At 38.3% G+C, this 16,620-nt stretch overlaps 1 protein-coding gene across 1 annotated transcript; it reads left to right on the top strand.

The window, feature by feature from the left end:
• The first annotated feature begins 10,774 nt into the window (after positions 1-10,774).
• Positions 10,775-11,439, top strand: LOC131426429 (uncharacterized). Its single transcript, XM_058589183.1, has 2 exons — positions 10,775-10,880; positions 10,948-11,439. Exons 1-2 carry the CDS (start codon positions 10,815-10,817, stop codon positions 11,437-11,439), a joined length of 558 nt encoding a protein of 185 aa, XP_058445166.1. The 5' UTR covers positions 10,775-10,814.
• The last annotated feature ends 5,181 nt before the right edge of the window (positions 11,440-16,620 follow it).

Genomic DNA, 16,620 nt, shown 5'->3' with positions numbered 1-16,620 from the left:
GTTTCACAAATTTGAGAATGTTTCGAGTAAGATTTTACCAACTGAAATGTTTAGAAATCAAATTTAAGCGTGTAATGATGTTTTCAAAAGCTTAAGATCACACCTAAAATATAAAACCACGAAACCACCCGCTTTTCCCTTGGAAGTAAACGTAGACTTTTTTTTTAAGATACCCCTCCCTCCCTTAAGTAATTTAACGTGGTTCATGAATGACTCATTTTTCACCGATCGAGAAATATAGTGCGATTGTCTAGTGGAAGCCCAAAATCTCTTTACCTTCAGAGCACAGCCAGGTCTTTTGGATTTGGTTCACACTGATGAACTACAAGCTGCTCTCCGGTATTAGGTCTATGCGGTCTTGGCTCGAAAAGATGTGGTTAATAAGGAGAATTATTTAATTCGTTAAAAAAACCTCTGATTCGGCAAGCGTCTTGCAGCTGCACACAAAAAACTCAAACTTTCGTTAGAAATTAATCTTCAATTTCTATATTCGGGTAAGGAAAAATGCCTAACAACCGCTTTTTTTATTTCATCAAAGGTTCAATAAAATGTTGGTCGGATTTTGCTAGCTGCAACTGTTGAGTTGCTTTTTATCCGATAAAAAAAATAATAAGGACTAAAACTAGAACTAGATTTAGTCTGAATACATGTTTGGAGATGAAGAAATGGAGAAATAAAATAGCTGAAACCTTGAAGCAGACGAAACTTCACATTTTATGCCAAATAACGAGAAATCACGGACAATGTTTTTGTGTTTTAAATTTTTAAAGAAAATCGCTACCGAATCTCATTGAATGCTTGGGGAGGTTTTCGGTTCTTTTGCGTTATCGGAAACAGCATGCCCACGCTTCAAAAATGAGTATTTTAATAGGATAACAAACAGAACCCTGGAAGACCACCGAACAAAAAACTGAAAACTGTCGGGCTGCAAGCATTCTTGAACGAAGTCGAATTCCCCAAGAAAAAAGGTAAGGCACAACCCACAAACTCTGACCGCTTGAGAAAGGTTCATAAGAAAGGAAAATGGTTACCACATAAATTGAACGAAAGACTGAAACCTCGCCTGAAGGGAGGGAGGCTTTCCGGTCAGGTTTAAATTTGCCTGTCAAGATGATAGGTGCTCTCAAACTGGTGATTTGGCAAGACATATACTGTTGTGGAGAAAAAAGAACAGTGCTTTTCGTCAGCAGAACGTTTAAGGAATGGACTTTACTTTACAAGCCGATTCATTCGATCAAACAGCGGTCACGTGAAATTTGTCAGATTTGGCTAGCTACCACTACATCTCGGAGTATCATGGAATGGTGTTTTCATGCAAATTTCATAGTTTTCTTGTTTCGTCTTAGCAATACACGAACCGTCGAATTCTAGTGAAAATTTTATGTTGGCTAAGGGACTCTGGGAAAATTTTTGACATAAAAAAAAATCTTCTTTCGAGATAACACCAGATCTCGATGTTTCAGGAATTTTTAGGACTTTTGGCAACAAAACACATTTTCCTTAGTCAAATTTTCAAACGATTTTTATGCGTTTTTCTAAGCTATGCGGTTTTTTAACGGATGGCATGCGTTTTTTATACGAATTTTCAAAGTTATACGGTTGTTTTCACTTGATGAACGCTCAAGTTAAGGCATGCGATACGATACTGTTTTCTCGCACGGATTTGAAGGTTTGAAATACCGTTTAATTCAGTTGCATTTTTTTTTATTTTGAGCTGAAAAATAAAACGTAATTTTTACCATCCCTGCGTCATCACTGACATCGCTGCTTCCGGCCGGTCTTGGAATTGTATGTAGATTAAGCTATTATCATTGTTCGATTGGAGCTAAATTAGATCTTTCAGCTAAAATGTTAACTCATTTTGTTGAAAGACAAACTTGGCAATGTTTGAAATCCAAATTATTCAGACAAAAAGCGAAGTATAGAAGTAGGGAACGAGAAACGAAAGCGAACCGAACAATAATTTTCAATTGGCGCATTACATTTTTTTTTTCATACTCAAATTGAAAAACAGACTTTTGACAAACATTTACGAATGAATTGTGTAGGATGGAAATTATTTGACTGTATTAACTAGCTGGTATGCGAGAATTGAGAGTTTTTTTTTTCTTATAAGCAATAGTAGCCCTGAAAAAGGCGAATGTCAAAGCCGTCGTTTCTGGTCATCGAACGAAAGCAGATTTTTGATACTACCGTGTCCGGAAAGAACTGAATTTTTAGATGTCAACTCGATTAAAGAAAAATGCATGTAGTTCCGGCAGCTTTTCCTCGTGTCCAGATCTTAGATAAAGCTCGATGACTTTATGTAAACTGTGGGGATTTCCGGTCCTGTGTTTTTTGTTGTTCAACACAGTTTTCAAAACTATCTACGGATCGATAACCGTCTACAACCGAGTACATCTGTTGTTACCCGAGGAGACATTGAACAATCCATCTTGACATAAAACTACGACCCGACTTAAATCTGGAATTTAGTTTATTAGTTACAATGAAGCGATTGGTATTAAAACTGTTGTACCTCTGGGTACTAGGGCTTAACACTAACTGCGTTGACTGTGCCATGGAACTACAATTGGAACGTTTCGAGCAGGTATCGGGATTTCACCTGGCCAATTTCTCCAATGTTCGGGTACGTAAGTTCAACCGCACCACTTGGATCCTGGACGGGGAAGGTGACGCCTTCATAGACTTCACCAATGACTACCAGGTGATGGTAACCGTGGCGTACAGCCGTCTGGGAAACAACCAGTGGAACCAGTACCCGATGAAGATTTCCAAGGACAGGATGTGCAGCGTGATGAACGGACCGTACAAGGAATATCAACATTATTTCCTAGAGTACAGCAATCTGCCGCGTGTGGGAGAGGAATACTACTGTCCGTGCCGGAAGGGACACTATTGGATAAAAGAATTTGCTCCCGAAGCGACCTGGATACCGAGTGTCGTTCCGGCGGGGTACTGGAGGATGACGATTTCAATATTTGATGTTACAGATGAAATCGTGATGCAGATGCTTGCATTTATGAAACTTCAAAAGCTGGATGAATATATGTGAGGGAAAAAAACAAGAAGAAAACTTCCATTTCAAACGTGAATTAATAAACAGATTACTTATCCACTCAAACGTTGTTATTAATCAAAAGATCAACCTCCGCTCAGACAGAACAATGCGCATATCCCACGCATTGTAGTGTTTCCAGGAAATTCGATCCAAAGTGTGAATAATCGGTATCATTAGTACTCAGCTACGTCTTTCATGCCGGAAAGTTAAACAAGCATGTTCTGAACTGAATTCTGGAACCCAATTTTGAACTTGAATTCTAATCCTCGAATTAAGGAACTGAATTCTGTTTCAAAATATCTAGTTCCAAAACCCAAGTTCCGAGTTCAATTCCTGCATGCAGGTTCTGAATTCTGAACTTGAACTAATTTTTGGTTCAGAAATTGTTTCCCAACTACACCAAATTTCGACGTTTCTACACTTCTAGAATATTTGGCAACAAAAAAAAATTCTTTAGTTTTGCGGATTTTTTACTGTGCGGATTTCCAAAGTTCCTTTATTTTTCAAAAAAAAATTTTTCTGTTTTTGAGACTACACCAGATCTGGACGTTTTTTGCATTTCTAAGACATTAGGAATAAAAAAAGTCGGTAAGGGAATCCAGTAGCGTCTCGTCCTCATGTGCATCTCGTGCACTGCACAGCCGGAAAAATACAGTGAAATTTTTTTTAGATTCTCAATTCATTCGATGGAAGCAGATCGTATAAAATAATGAGCGATTTTTACCACAGAAATTCCCCAAAATTTCAATTGTCTCTTGTCACTGTGTTAGTGTTTTTTTTTCATGCACATGAGTTACTGCACAGATATAAGAAAAGAACGAATTATTTAGCTCAGCTCTAAGATTTGTTGTTCTCTCTGTCACGTTTAGCTCTGTGAGAACTTGTATGCACACCTCCAGGGGAGGCTTCAGTGGCTTATGCTTATGGCAGTTGAAAACAAATTGCTGTCTCAGTTTGCAACGTCAAAACGATTTTATTGATGAAGTTATTGACAGATTTGCTCGAACCAAATCTTAAAGTTTTTCTTTTTCTAAAGTCGATTTTTTCAAAACAAAAAAAAATGGGATTACACCAGATCTGGACGTTTCTAAAACACGGATTTCCGAAGTTGCGTGGTCCCAAAGTTCCTAACTCGATTTATTTTCTTTCTTTTTTGTTTTTGAAATGTAACGGAGATTTCGGAAATCTCAAAATTTTTTTAAGTCCCAAATTTTTTTTTGACATCACACCACATCTTGACGTTCATGCATTTCGAAGACATTTGGCAAAAAAATCTAAGTTTTAAAGCAGGTATTTTTTCAGAATTTTTTTTTCAGATTTTACACCAGATTTCGATATTTCAAGCATTTCTAAGACATATGGCGTACAAAAATTTTTTTTGTCGATTTTGGAAATCTCAAAGTCGATTTTATTCAACAATTTTTTTACATTAAACCTCATCTGGACGTTTCATACATTTCTAAAATATTTCGCACCAAAACCAAAAAAATATCTTTAGTTTTACGGTTTTTTTCTACGCGGATCTCGGAAATTAAGATTTAATTAAATGTACAGCAACTAAGTATGCTTAGAATTTTTTAATTTTGGCTTTGTGAAACCGTAATTGGTTTTCGAAAAATTGAAAAACAAAAAAACAAAACTATAAAATTTTATAAGAAATCGCCGAAATTTCCATATGATTTGAATGATTTATGAGCGAATTTGCAACATTTTCGCCATTTTCTTTATGCCTCGTGGGCGCCTGATTCGTACAGTACTGGCTAGTGTGGGAAAAACACGTTGGGGTTGCAGGTATATTTCGTGAGCAAAATCACGCGAGAAACAATGAACCAAAATAGTAGCAAATTGGGTTTATTATCGAAATGACAGAGTAACAGTTCGGCTGAAAAGTTCGTATCGTTTAATAGAAACACACATTTTTTTGCCAAAATTCGTTTTTATTATTCAACATAATTGCCATCAGAGGCGATACAGCGATTATAGCGATCTTCCAACTTTGGATACCATTTTTGTAGTACGATTTGTCCTTTGCCTCAAAATAGGCCTCAGTTTCAGCGATTATCTATTCATTGCTTCTAAATTTTTTACCAGCGAGCATTCTCTTGAGGTCTGAGAACAGGAAAAAGTCACTGGGGGCCAAATCTGGAGAATACGGTGAATGAGGGAGCAATTCGAAGCCCAATTCGTTCAATTTCAGCATGGTTTTCATCGACTTGTGACACGGTGCATTATTTTGATGAAACAAAACTTTTTTCTTCTTCAAATGAGGCCGTTTTTTTTAAATTTCGTCCTTCATACGCTCTAATAACGCTATATAATAGTCACTGTTGATGGTTTTTCCCTTTTCAAGGTACTCGATGAAAATTATACCATGCGAATCTCAAAATACAGACGCCATAACCTTACCGGCCGATTGTTGAGTCTTTCCACGCTTTGGGTTCGGTTCATCGCGTGCAGTCCACTCAGCTGATTGTCGATTGGACTCCGGAGTGAAGTGATGGAGCCATGTTTCATCCATTGTTATATATCGACGAAAAAATCGGTTTTATTTCGATATAACAGCTCCAAACACTGCTCAGAATCATCAATTCGTTGTTGTTTTTGATCGATTGTGAGCTCACGCGGCACCTATTTTGCACAAAGCTTTCTCATATCCAAATATTCGCGAATAATATGTCCAACACGTTCCTTTGATATCTTTAGGGTGTCAGCTATCTCGATCAACTTCACTTTACGGTCATTGAAAATCATTTTGTGGATTTTTTTCACGTCTTCATCGGTAACAGCCTCTTTTGGACTTTCATCAACACACGAAATTCCTTTTTTTTCATTTTTTTCACAATAACAAAAGTAGCTTCACTCAAAATGCAATATCTCACAAACTAATAATCAAACAGCTGTCAAATTTATACACGTATCTTTTGAAGGTTGATACTAACTGAAAATGGTATGGATTTAATTCTAGTGGCGCCCTCTCAAAGAAACGATACGAACTTTTCAGCCGATCTGTTAATACTGACAAAAAATTGAGAAATGTAACGAAAAAAAAAATCATTTTCTGCACTATCGTTGATTGTATTGGTATTTGCGGAAATGTCAAAAACTTTTATCTCGCGGGTACGAGTTTCATTATAAGTTGAAGTGTAATCGTAGAATGTTAAACCTAATCTGAACCGACAGCAGAATGTAGCGTATTGAAAATATGCAAAAAGCATAGAGACGATATTTTTAGTATTAGAATAATAATTCTGATATCTTTCTTTTTGTTAGTGTTAAACACTGTCCCAGTATGGACGCAACCAAAAACCGCTGCCATTTCGCAATAGTTCAGAATCTGTCAATTTTTATGGCTGCGTCCTGTTGTTTACACTCTTCTCTAACCACTTGTGCAGTTGTTTATTCGTTTTCATTAGTTTGTTTCGCAATGCGTGGACTTTCAGCAGAGCAACGTCGAAAAATTGGGTACAAATGGTGCACAGAATGCGGACTGTCACTGAGAAAGATAGCAAAAATGGAAGGAGTAAGTGAAAAAGCCGTGCGAAATGCAATCAGGAAGTTCGGTGAGGATAAACCGAAAACGGGTCGAAAAAAAGGTCCTGCTAACCCTCAGTTGGATAAACGTATACTGAAGGCGTTCGAGCAAAAGAAGGAGGTTTCAGTTCGGGATGTGGCCAAAAAAGTGGGCACTTTGAAGTCAAATGTTCTTCGTGTTAAAGAACGTTTGAATCTTCGAACCTATAAGAAGCAGAAACAACCAAAACATAGTCCGAAACAAAAAGCATCGATCAGGCTGAGGGTTCGAAAGCTGTACAATACGATTCTTGCTGGAAATTTGAACTGCATAATCATGGACGACGAAACCTACGTGAAAATCGATTACAAATCCTTGCCGGGACCACAATATTATACGGTGCGAGAAGGGCAAGTGTTAAACCAGTCCGAGACATCGATTGAAGTCGAAAAAATTGGTAAGAAAGCTATGGTCTGGCAAGCAATTTGTAGCAGCGGTAAGATTTCGAAACCCTTCATCACCACTGCTTCAATGAACAGCGAAATATACATCAAGGAATGTTTACAAAAACGACTTTAAAAGAAGCTACAAGCATCCGGTTGTCTTCTGGCCAGATCTTGCTTCTTGCCACTACTCGAAATCAACGGTAGAATGGTATACTACCAAAAATGTCACTTTCGTCCCAAAAGACATGAATCCACCAAATTGCCCACAACTTCGACCAATTGAGGAATTTTGGGCATTAACGAAGGCTTATCTTAGGAAACATGTCTCGGCAGCCGAAACCATTCAACAGTTCGAAAAAGATTGGAAAAAAGTGTCAAAACTTGTCGTCAAGAAGTCTGTACGGAATTTAATGAGGAACGTTCGCTAGAAGGTGCGCCAGCTAGTCTACAATGGCTAAGTAGCAAATGTTGAGAATAATATTCTGTTGTTGTAGTCTAATATTATCAGTACGAGTATATCGAAGAAAATTTGAATATCTAACACTTGTGAATTATTTACAGCGAAATCAAAGTGCGTCCATACTTTCTGGGACAGTCTTTAGTTACTGCAGTGCAAGGAAAAAAATGGAAAAAGTTCCATCCCCAAACCCGCTGTAGCTTCCAAACGAACGAAGGCTTGGTGAAAGTTTTTATTTGTTTATTTTGGGGAGCAGGGAAAAGTCCGATGGAGATGATGGCAATCTCTCTCTCCAGTAGGCATAAAACCTCCTCATACTTTGTATCAACAGATTACAATGATCTAACAGATACAGATGAGGTTTAACACTAACAATAAAGTCTAACAATTAAAACTAAACCTATAACTCTATATCTAATTGATGACACCAAGCATTACAGGGCAGCAATAGTGTTCTTGCTTAAGCGGCCAGAGAGAGAGAAGAGAAAAATGGATGATAAAGATGGAGGAGGAGGGGGGGAGGTAAGTAAGCGTGGACGAACGACGGGGTTAGAATCGGAATGTAGATCTAATTATTGATCGAAAAGATTGTGGAAGACGGAGAAAAAGAAGGAAGGGGACGAGCGGATTAGCATTTGCTAGCGAATCTGATGAGTTTCCAATAGAGATAAAGAAGACGAAAAAAAAATTGTTATTTTAATTATATGGTAATAATCGTTGATCTGGGCAGCCGGCTGCCAAGAAAAAAATTTTAATTTATCAAACGAACACTGAAGTTTTCTACGTAATAAAAACCAATATTTATGGGTCACATTGGAACTGCTTCGGGATTGTAAATCTGAATTCAACATAGAATTATATTTGTGGGAAAATGGGGGTAAAACGATGTAGCACGATTCATGCGATCATTGAAACTATCTGTTAATTACGATTTATTAGTTTTTAGTTGGTTTGACGTAAAGTCGCTATAACTACGTACAGTTTTTGCAATGACTATGTGGAAACATATATTGGAGAAGCCAAATGAATGAATAACGTACGAAAAAAAAGGGTTTTTTGGAAAAAGATACGCTCAGAGAGAGGTCTCGAACCTGCGTTCTTATGCATTCCCTGCATACGCGCTACCATTTCGCCACTCTGAACCTTGTTATTAGACACTCTTTATTAGCGAGAAGACTCATGATGACAGAGAAGATGTTTGGATGTATGGTAACGGTCGGGTGACGGCCAGGATGTAGACCATGTTCGATGTACGTTCTACCATGTCTAACCGTGTTTTAGAGCTGTGTCTAGCACAGGGCTTAGGGTGGCCAAAGGGTAGCGCGTATGCCCGGAATGCATAAGAAAGCAGGTTCGAGTCCTGTCTCTGAGCGTATCTTTTTCCAATAAACCGTATTTTCTGTTAGTTTTTCATTCATTTGGCTTATCCAATATATGTTTCCACTTAGTCATTGCAAAAATCCAAACAAATTTCTGGTTGAAGCGGGATCTTCTCAATGATTACGAAAAAACGTCCTTTTTATCCAAGCTGAAGTTGTGCACGTTCCAATGATGACGAAATTGATTCGGTCAGCTGTAAATACACTTTAAGATCGGGGAAATCGGTTTGAATGTACCTGAATATCTCCAATTTTGACACAGATGTGAAAGTGTGAGATGTGTGTTTCTGGAATAATACGGTTCACGTAGACCAGTTCATCCAATTTCTAGTCTAGTATTTCCATGCGAAATATATGTAATTCTTGTTACAGGCAACAATTTTGTCGATTATAAAATACCACATGTGCTGAAAAGTCCCGGATCTAACACATAGATGGCGCTAGCTTTATTGCAGTCACCTTTGTTCACTATTCTTAAGCCCAAAGCACAAAAATCGGTTCTTAGTCGAACCCCCAAATAACCTCACTTGCAATCACTTAAAAAACCGAATAGAAAAAAATTGGCCCGGAGGGTCAAGTGTCATATACCATTCGACTCAGTTCATCGAGCTGAGCAATGTCTGTATGTGTGTGTATGTGTCAAATAATCTCACTAGATTTTCTCGGAGATGGCTAAACCGATTTTGACAAACTAAGATTCAAATGAAAGGTCTTACGGTTCCTGAATTTCCGTAGTTATAGGGTAAAGTGTGTTCAATATTGTACACCGTCACTTAATCCGGCGAAACAAAAACCGCTAAAAAGTTTCTAAGCTAGACTCCAACCCGTTATTCCCAATCTTAGGGTCAAATGAAAGGCCAAAAATTACTACATATTTTCGGATACAACAAAATTTTAAATCGTCGTTTAGAGTACGATGGCAAAATCGTATGAAATCTTCAAAATTTGAATAAAAACTAGTAGAGTTTGTACGTCAGGTTAGTTGATATCCGTACGAACTGCCTTCGAAATAATAGTGAACCCACTTCGTTCACTTAAGGATGACCTACGCGAGCAAAGCACTGTTTCATTATGTATGTTAAACTAATTAATACACAAACAATCCCTTGGTTTCTTTCTAAAATCGAAGAGAAACAGTTTGAAAAAAAATACCACAGTATTAAATATGAGAAAGGCATAATTACACCACTAGGTGGATTAAGACAGGGTTTTTCAGTTAATACTAACCTTTAAAAGTTGAATTTTAATGATATTCCATAGTTTGTCAGTCATTGTGCTAAGAGTGACGTTACTACGGAATGTTTGCATCGATATGTGACAATGGATGAAACATGGATTCATCACTTCACTCCGGAATCGAACCAGTCTTCGCCTGAGTGGACAGCAACTGGTGAACCTCGTCCAAAGCTCCCAAAAGCACAACAACCGGCTGGAAAGGTTATGGCCTCGACATTTTGGGATGTGCGTGGTGTAATAATTATCGATTATTTTGAGAAAGGAAATACCATTATGAGTGAATCTTATCTTAGCATCATTGGAGCGTTTGAAGGCTGAAATTGCAAGGAAACGACCGCATATGACAAAGAAAAAACGTACACATTTTTATCAATCCGCATCGTGCAGCTGCAACAAACATAGGATGGCAGTTCGCGTGACGTGACGTGAGATGATGTTCAAAGTTTTCGATACCACCTGGAGCAACCCACGGCACGTGTGCTCAAATCATTTCGAAACATCAACGAACTTCTCTGCACCTGGTTTTGCGATCACTGAAAGATTAGATCGGAATATGAGGAAAACTTCGCGTGTCAAAATCTAATATAGTCTACCGAACTCGTGACTTCCGCATCCGATTATTAGTTTATATATTGATGTAAACTAACTTTCGATCGCATTCGGAGACGTTTACTCCCCTCAGGAAGGAAACTTTGTTGTTTTTTATTTTTAAACAGAAGTTAAAATGCTACTGCTTAGTTGTATCTTCTTCAGAGTTCTGCTTCTTCTGATAGTGGAAACTACGGGAACGGTAGGTTTTGCTTTTTAATTCGGAAAAGTTCAGTCAACCATCATCGATCAGAAACTTTCGTCCACAGAGCTTCGATGTTGATTACAACGGGTTGGAAAAAATCGCTGGAACGGAACATTTCTTCCAATACAACTACACCGTGGACAAACTGTCCGAGCTAAGCTTCGAAATTTCCGGAAACATTCGTCAACTGGTCCCGTTGGACGATGACTACGAAGTGTCGATGATACTGAGCCGGGCTGATCTGGCAGGCACGGATCCTCCGTTGTACGAGACCATGATGAGCCTCCAGAAGCCGGTCTGTAAGTTCATGAACACGATCTACCGGAAGTATTTCTACGATGAATTGAAGGACGTCAGCAACTTCCCGCACTTCGAAACCTGCCCTCTGCTACCGACGGATTACTGGATCCGAGGGTACACCTTCGAGGGACAGGATTATTCGATGGTTTTGCGTGAAGGACGCTTCAAACTCGAATGGAGCCTGATTAAGGACGACGAAATTGTAGCCGGTTGTGTCATCAAATCAATGGTTACGAAAATGGCTACGGCAGAATAAATGGCAGTGTTCTGTTTTGAGTTCTGAATAAAGTTGTTTTTTCTCAGATTTCATTTTGTTTAGTTATGGTTTGGATTCATGAGATAAGACAAAAAAATTACTTTGCGATCGATTTGTTGGTCCTTAGAAGGACCGAATTGTTGTACTTCTTCCGTGTTGAAAAGAACGAGTTTATTATCTCTCACTAAATCAAAATCGTCGTCAGAATACAAGAATTTGAGACTTTCTCTTTGTTGGGATCCTTCGATAACAAAAATTGTATAAACTTCGTCTCTACCAACTTCCGTTTGTATTTCAAGCATAGCATTAATTATGCACATAACTATTCATACATAATAACCTTCAAGAAAACATTAATCTGGCATACGATTTCATCCTTAGCGTCAAACAACGAAGAAGTTATTCTCCAATATCCAGGTGGAACAACCTTCGGTATCCAGCCGGCGTCTGGGGCAAAATTCCGCGCCCAATAACGTCCTTTCGGAAACGGACAAAGCCAATCTTCCCCGACACGTGGCAGACTCGTGTGATCCAAGAAATAGCGCTGATATTCTTTGTATGGTCCATTCAGCACATTGCACGCTTTATCCTTGGATATCTTCAACGGGTACTCGTTCCACTGGTTGTTGCCTAGGGAGCTATACGCCGTGGTTACTAGAACTTGGTATTGATCGGTCAAATCCACGAAAATTTCGCCTTCTCCGTCCAGTACGAAGGTAGATCGGTTGAACTTGCGAACCCGTACCGCGGAGAAGTTCATTATGTGGAAACCTGATAACTGCTCGGCACGGTCCAATTGAATCTCCAGGGCGTAGTTTCCGGACCCTAGAAATACTAGGCCCAGTGGGATTAGCAGAAAGTAGAACATTGCTGGTAAACTGAAACCAACACTTGATTCCATTTGGCGTTTTATACAGAACTGTCGTCTGATGATTTGATCATTGCGACTACAGCAGTAGTTATGAATCAACGTGTTACTCGTCCAGGAAATTGTTAACATACATCTGAACATATGTCTAAGGCTACACAGTGGCGTTCTACCCCCCAAAGCTTATCACTCGACAACAAACTGAAGAGATTAACAGTAAACTTGTAAAATACCGATACCTATATAAAACAGAGTTTTCCTTGCGATTTTAAATCGTGTGGCCTTAAAATAAATAAAATAAAAAACAAAAAAAAATGGCAAAGACTGGGATTTGAACCGAGAATCATTGGATCACCAAAAGTGACCGTGTATCGATTGAACCACAGAAACACATTTCCGGGTGATTCTAAAACTGGTCCCTAAAGCCCACCACTGGCAAATTTTCAATAAACTCATGCAAATAGAAAGTATTGAGCAGGGCACAATTCAATTGAGATGATAACGAAAGCAATACTGAACTTAGTATGAATACACGGAACGACCGAAATCTGCTCTGCGCCCAATTTGTATTACTGTTTTTGGATGAATCGTTTTTAACTAGAAAATTACCAAAATAACTAAAAAGCGGGTGGGTAATGTTAGAGACATAACCGGATGATGTGAATACAAATAAAATGGTCGGTTCAGTTTCTATGACGTTAAAGAATCTGAACTCTGCACCTGGAATTCTGAAGTTCTGGAGCCGAACGTTTGAACCGAAATCTAGAACTCAATTTAAAAGCTATATTCTGAAACTCGGGAACTGAATTCTTAAACAGAATACTAGAACTGAATTCTATATATGGATCATAGAACTGATCACTCAATCTGCGTTCTGGAACTGAATTCGAGACAAGGATTCTGGTTTGCAAATTCAGATACAGAATTCAGTTCTGAAGCTCAGTTCTAGAATCTTGATCTGGAATATTGTTCAAAAATCTCCAGAATCCTGAATTCAATTTAGTTTCCAGAATTGTAGAACTGCATTCTGCAACTGACATGAACCTGGACTCCGGAATGCATTTAAGAACTGAATTCTACTGAATTTTGGTCTGTGGCTCAGAATTCAGCTTCACAGTTCAAATCCAAGTCTATATTTCCGAAATTTCCGGGTCCAGATCTAGAATCTGGAATCCCGGCTCAGAATCAAGTTTCGAAATTCGGTTTCAGTTTCAAAGCTATGAAACTCAATTCTGGCCCTGGATTCGGGACGATGTATTGAATTTTAGAGCTGGATTTAGGAAAAAAAAATCCTAGTCTTGGATTCCAATATTAAATATTTGAACTGAACTCTAGGATTGAATTGAGAACCTGGATTCTGGTCTGAGCTGAGCATCCAAATTTTACTTTACTTATGAAGCAAACTGAAGAACTTTTATTTCGAGTTATTTGTGAGCATGTCTTGGTACTGAAAATTATATTCCAAACTGCTGATCTTATCTTAAAACGATTAAAAACTTTTCACTCAATCATATGATAAATTTTGAATGGGCGCTCAATAGTAAATTAGGACGTATTCACGTCAAAGAAGAGTCGAGAAAAATAGGCAAAAATTTTCTGTTTTGAATCTATTCACTTCCGAATTGCATATGAGTAATTCTAATAGTTCTTCAGATAACATTTGGAGCCCTTAGAAGGTCTGATTTTGTAGGATGTTCCCCGTCGTTGTTCACTTTCTCCAATGGAAACGACCAGTAGCAGAATGGAACAATCATTCTTGCTTGAAGCGGAACTGGCTCTGCGAACGTCCCACAGCAGAATTGTTCACAGTGCCGATTGATTCCAAACTGAACCAATTTTGTATTCTTTTCATGTGATTTCGTTTTGTAGTTTTTCACAAATGGGCGGCCCCAACGGTTGGTACAGGATTTTGATGTCGATTATTTCATTTCGGATGTGCATATTTTCGAGGAAGAAACTATCAAAATGCTGTACGGGATTTATTTTCGGCATTCAGAAAATTCAAATTGTGGAATTATCTACGATCGTTAACACTGTTCGGAACATTCTTTTGGGACGCGAAGCAGTACACAAAGTTGATCAAATTACAAAATTGATGATTTTTATCTCCGATTAGAGCCATTAAAAGAGCTGTTTTTGTTCCCCATTGCTATCTACTTCTCGTAGTATTTTACTCCAATGCAGACGACCAGCAGTCGATCTTCTTTGAAGAGAAACTGGCGCTGCGAACGTCCCGCAATTGATTCAATACTGAACCGAACATGATACTAAGTATTTCAGAAAACTTTAATTTTGAATTATTTGTGATTATGTTATACAACTGGAAATGTTATCATAAATTGATCATATTTCCGATGAAATGTAGCAAAAATTATGTCGATACGTTATTTACGTACAAAAACTTATCACACTCACAGGTGATAAATTTTGAAAACGGCGCCCCATAGTAAAGTAAGTCATATTCACGACAAAAAATTAGTTGAAATTCCGAATTTTCTCTGCGGAAAAAAACTCTTGTTTTTAGAGAATGTGTTTAGTTGGCGAATATCCTGGACACAAACCAACAAAATTTCAATTCACCACAGTGTAGAACAGAAGAAGCGAGCAGCAACAAGGGCCCAGAAATTGTATTCGCGTCTTTTGCAGTGTCCGGATGCATGCGTTATGATGGACTATGAGACTTATGTAAAGGAGGACTCAAAAACCCTTCCAGATCCACAATACTTTACTGTCGTCGTTGGGGAGGATGTGAGCGATGCGGACAGGTCAATTCAAGTGGAGAAATTCGGTCGAAAGGTACTGGTATGGCAAGCAATCTGTTCCCGTGGTTTGAAGTCAACCGGAACTATAAATGCAGAAATCTATCGATCTGAGTGTCTCCAGAAGAGATTGCTGCCTTTATATAAGAAGCATAGTACATCTTCACTGTTTTGGCCGGATTTAGCGTCGGCTCACTATCCCAAAACCAATTGGCTTGCGGAAAAGGGTAAAAGTTTCGTTGAGAAAAATATCAATCCACCAAATTGCCCTCAGCTTCGACCCATCGAACGTTACTGGGCATCCGTGAAGAGGGTCTTCAAGAAGACTGGTACGGCAGTTGGGGACATGCAGGGTTTGGGTTCAATCGTCCAAAAAATTCGATGCAATACTTGTCAGGAACTTGATGAAGAGCGTTCGATCAAACGTTCGAAAATTCGTGAAGGAATAACGCGCTAATTGCACTCAAGTTTAACCTCGTACAATATCATAATTTGAAAGAAAAATTTTTGGATAGCTTATTTTCGATATACTCCTTCGTACTGGCAAGATATCACTCGATCATCATTAATCGAACAACAACGCCTTACACGATACGAGTCCCTAACCAAAATAATAAAATACCAAATGCATCCTGCTCGCAGTCCAAAACTGAATTTACTTACGTCCTAGTTAAGCACGGTCGCAAGAAAAATCTGAATGGTTATAAACATCACGCGCGCCTCTCAAATGTTAAAGAACAATAGATCCATTGATCAAACGTTCCCCGAATATTCGACAGAGTTTAGATGGCGCTTCGGTCGGTTAACATAATTTAATTTTCGGGCAGTGGTGGTGGTCGAGTAATATCATCAATAAAAGCAAAAAGTGCTGTGATTAATAATAGTTCTAATGAGAATGAAAACATTAATAAAAACAATCACAGATCATGTTATGCAGCTGATTAAAAAAATTTTTAACCAATTTAGCTTGAATATCACGCAGAAGTAACAGGAGCGCAGGCTACTGCAATGCCAATTAGAACGCACCTCCTGTATGCTCGAGACATGCTGACAATTCTGCGTTACTTCTATATATCAAATTCGTGCTAAATAGCATTTTATTGGCTTTCATCGAAATAGTGCAGTGTAATTAGCCAGTTGGAATTTAAACAACCTTTCGTCGCTATAATTACTATTTGGAATGTGAAAAAAATAGTGTTGTTCATATTGACCACCCTACGTGCATCGCAAATATTGCAGTCATGATTTCTCAGTAGCGAATTTATTCAGTAGAGATTTTATTATTATCACTTCGGTGTCGAACTGAAGCGTAGTGGAAATTCAGTATCGAAATACCATTATACCGTTTTCGCTTTCGCTGACACAAAACAAATCACTTGTGAACTTCGAGGTTCAGAGTTTTGTGCAGGCTTGTTTCATGAAAGAAAATATCGGAAGTGATTTTTTCAGTCACTGAGTTTTTTTTCCGAAAACCTCTTGAACTGATTTTTTCCCGAGTGATAGTGAAATGAACTTTTTCTGATCATCATGATGTCAATTTTCTTTCTTTTTCGA

This window comes from Malaya genurostris, chromosome 1 (genome assembly GCF_030247185.1).
Source record: "Malaya genurostris strain Urasoe2022 chromosome 1, Malgen_1.1, whole genome shotgun sequence".
Classification (NCBI taxonomy): domain Eukaryota; kingdom Metazoa; phylum Arthropoda; class Insecta; order Diptera; family Culicidae; genus Malaya; species Malaya genurostris.
This window is presented reverse-complemented; position numbering and strand designations above follow the sequence as displayed.

Bases quoted from the DNA above. Each gene is read 5' to 3' on its own strand.
- LOC131426429 (XM_058589183.1), top strand. From the start codon at position 10,815: ATGCTACTGCTTAGTTGTATCTTCTTCAGAGTTCTGCTTCTTCTGATA. The intron at 10,881-10,947 runs GTAGGTTTTGCT...TTTCGTCCACAG, and splicing joins TAGTGGAAACTACGGGAACG to AGCTTCGATGTTGATTACAA.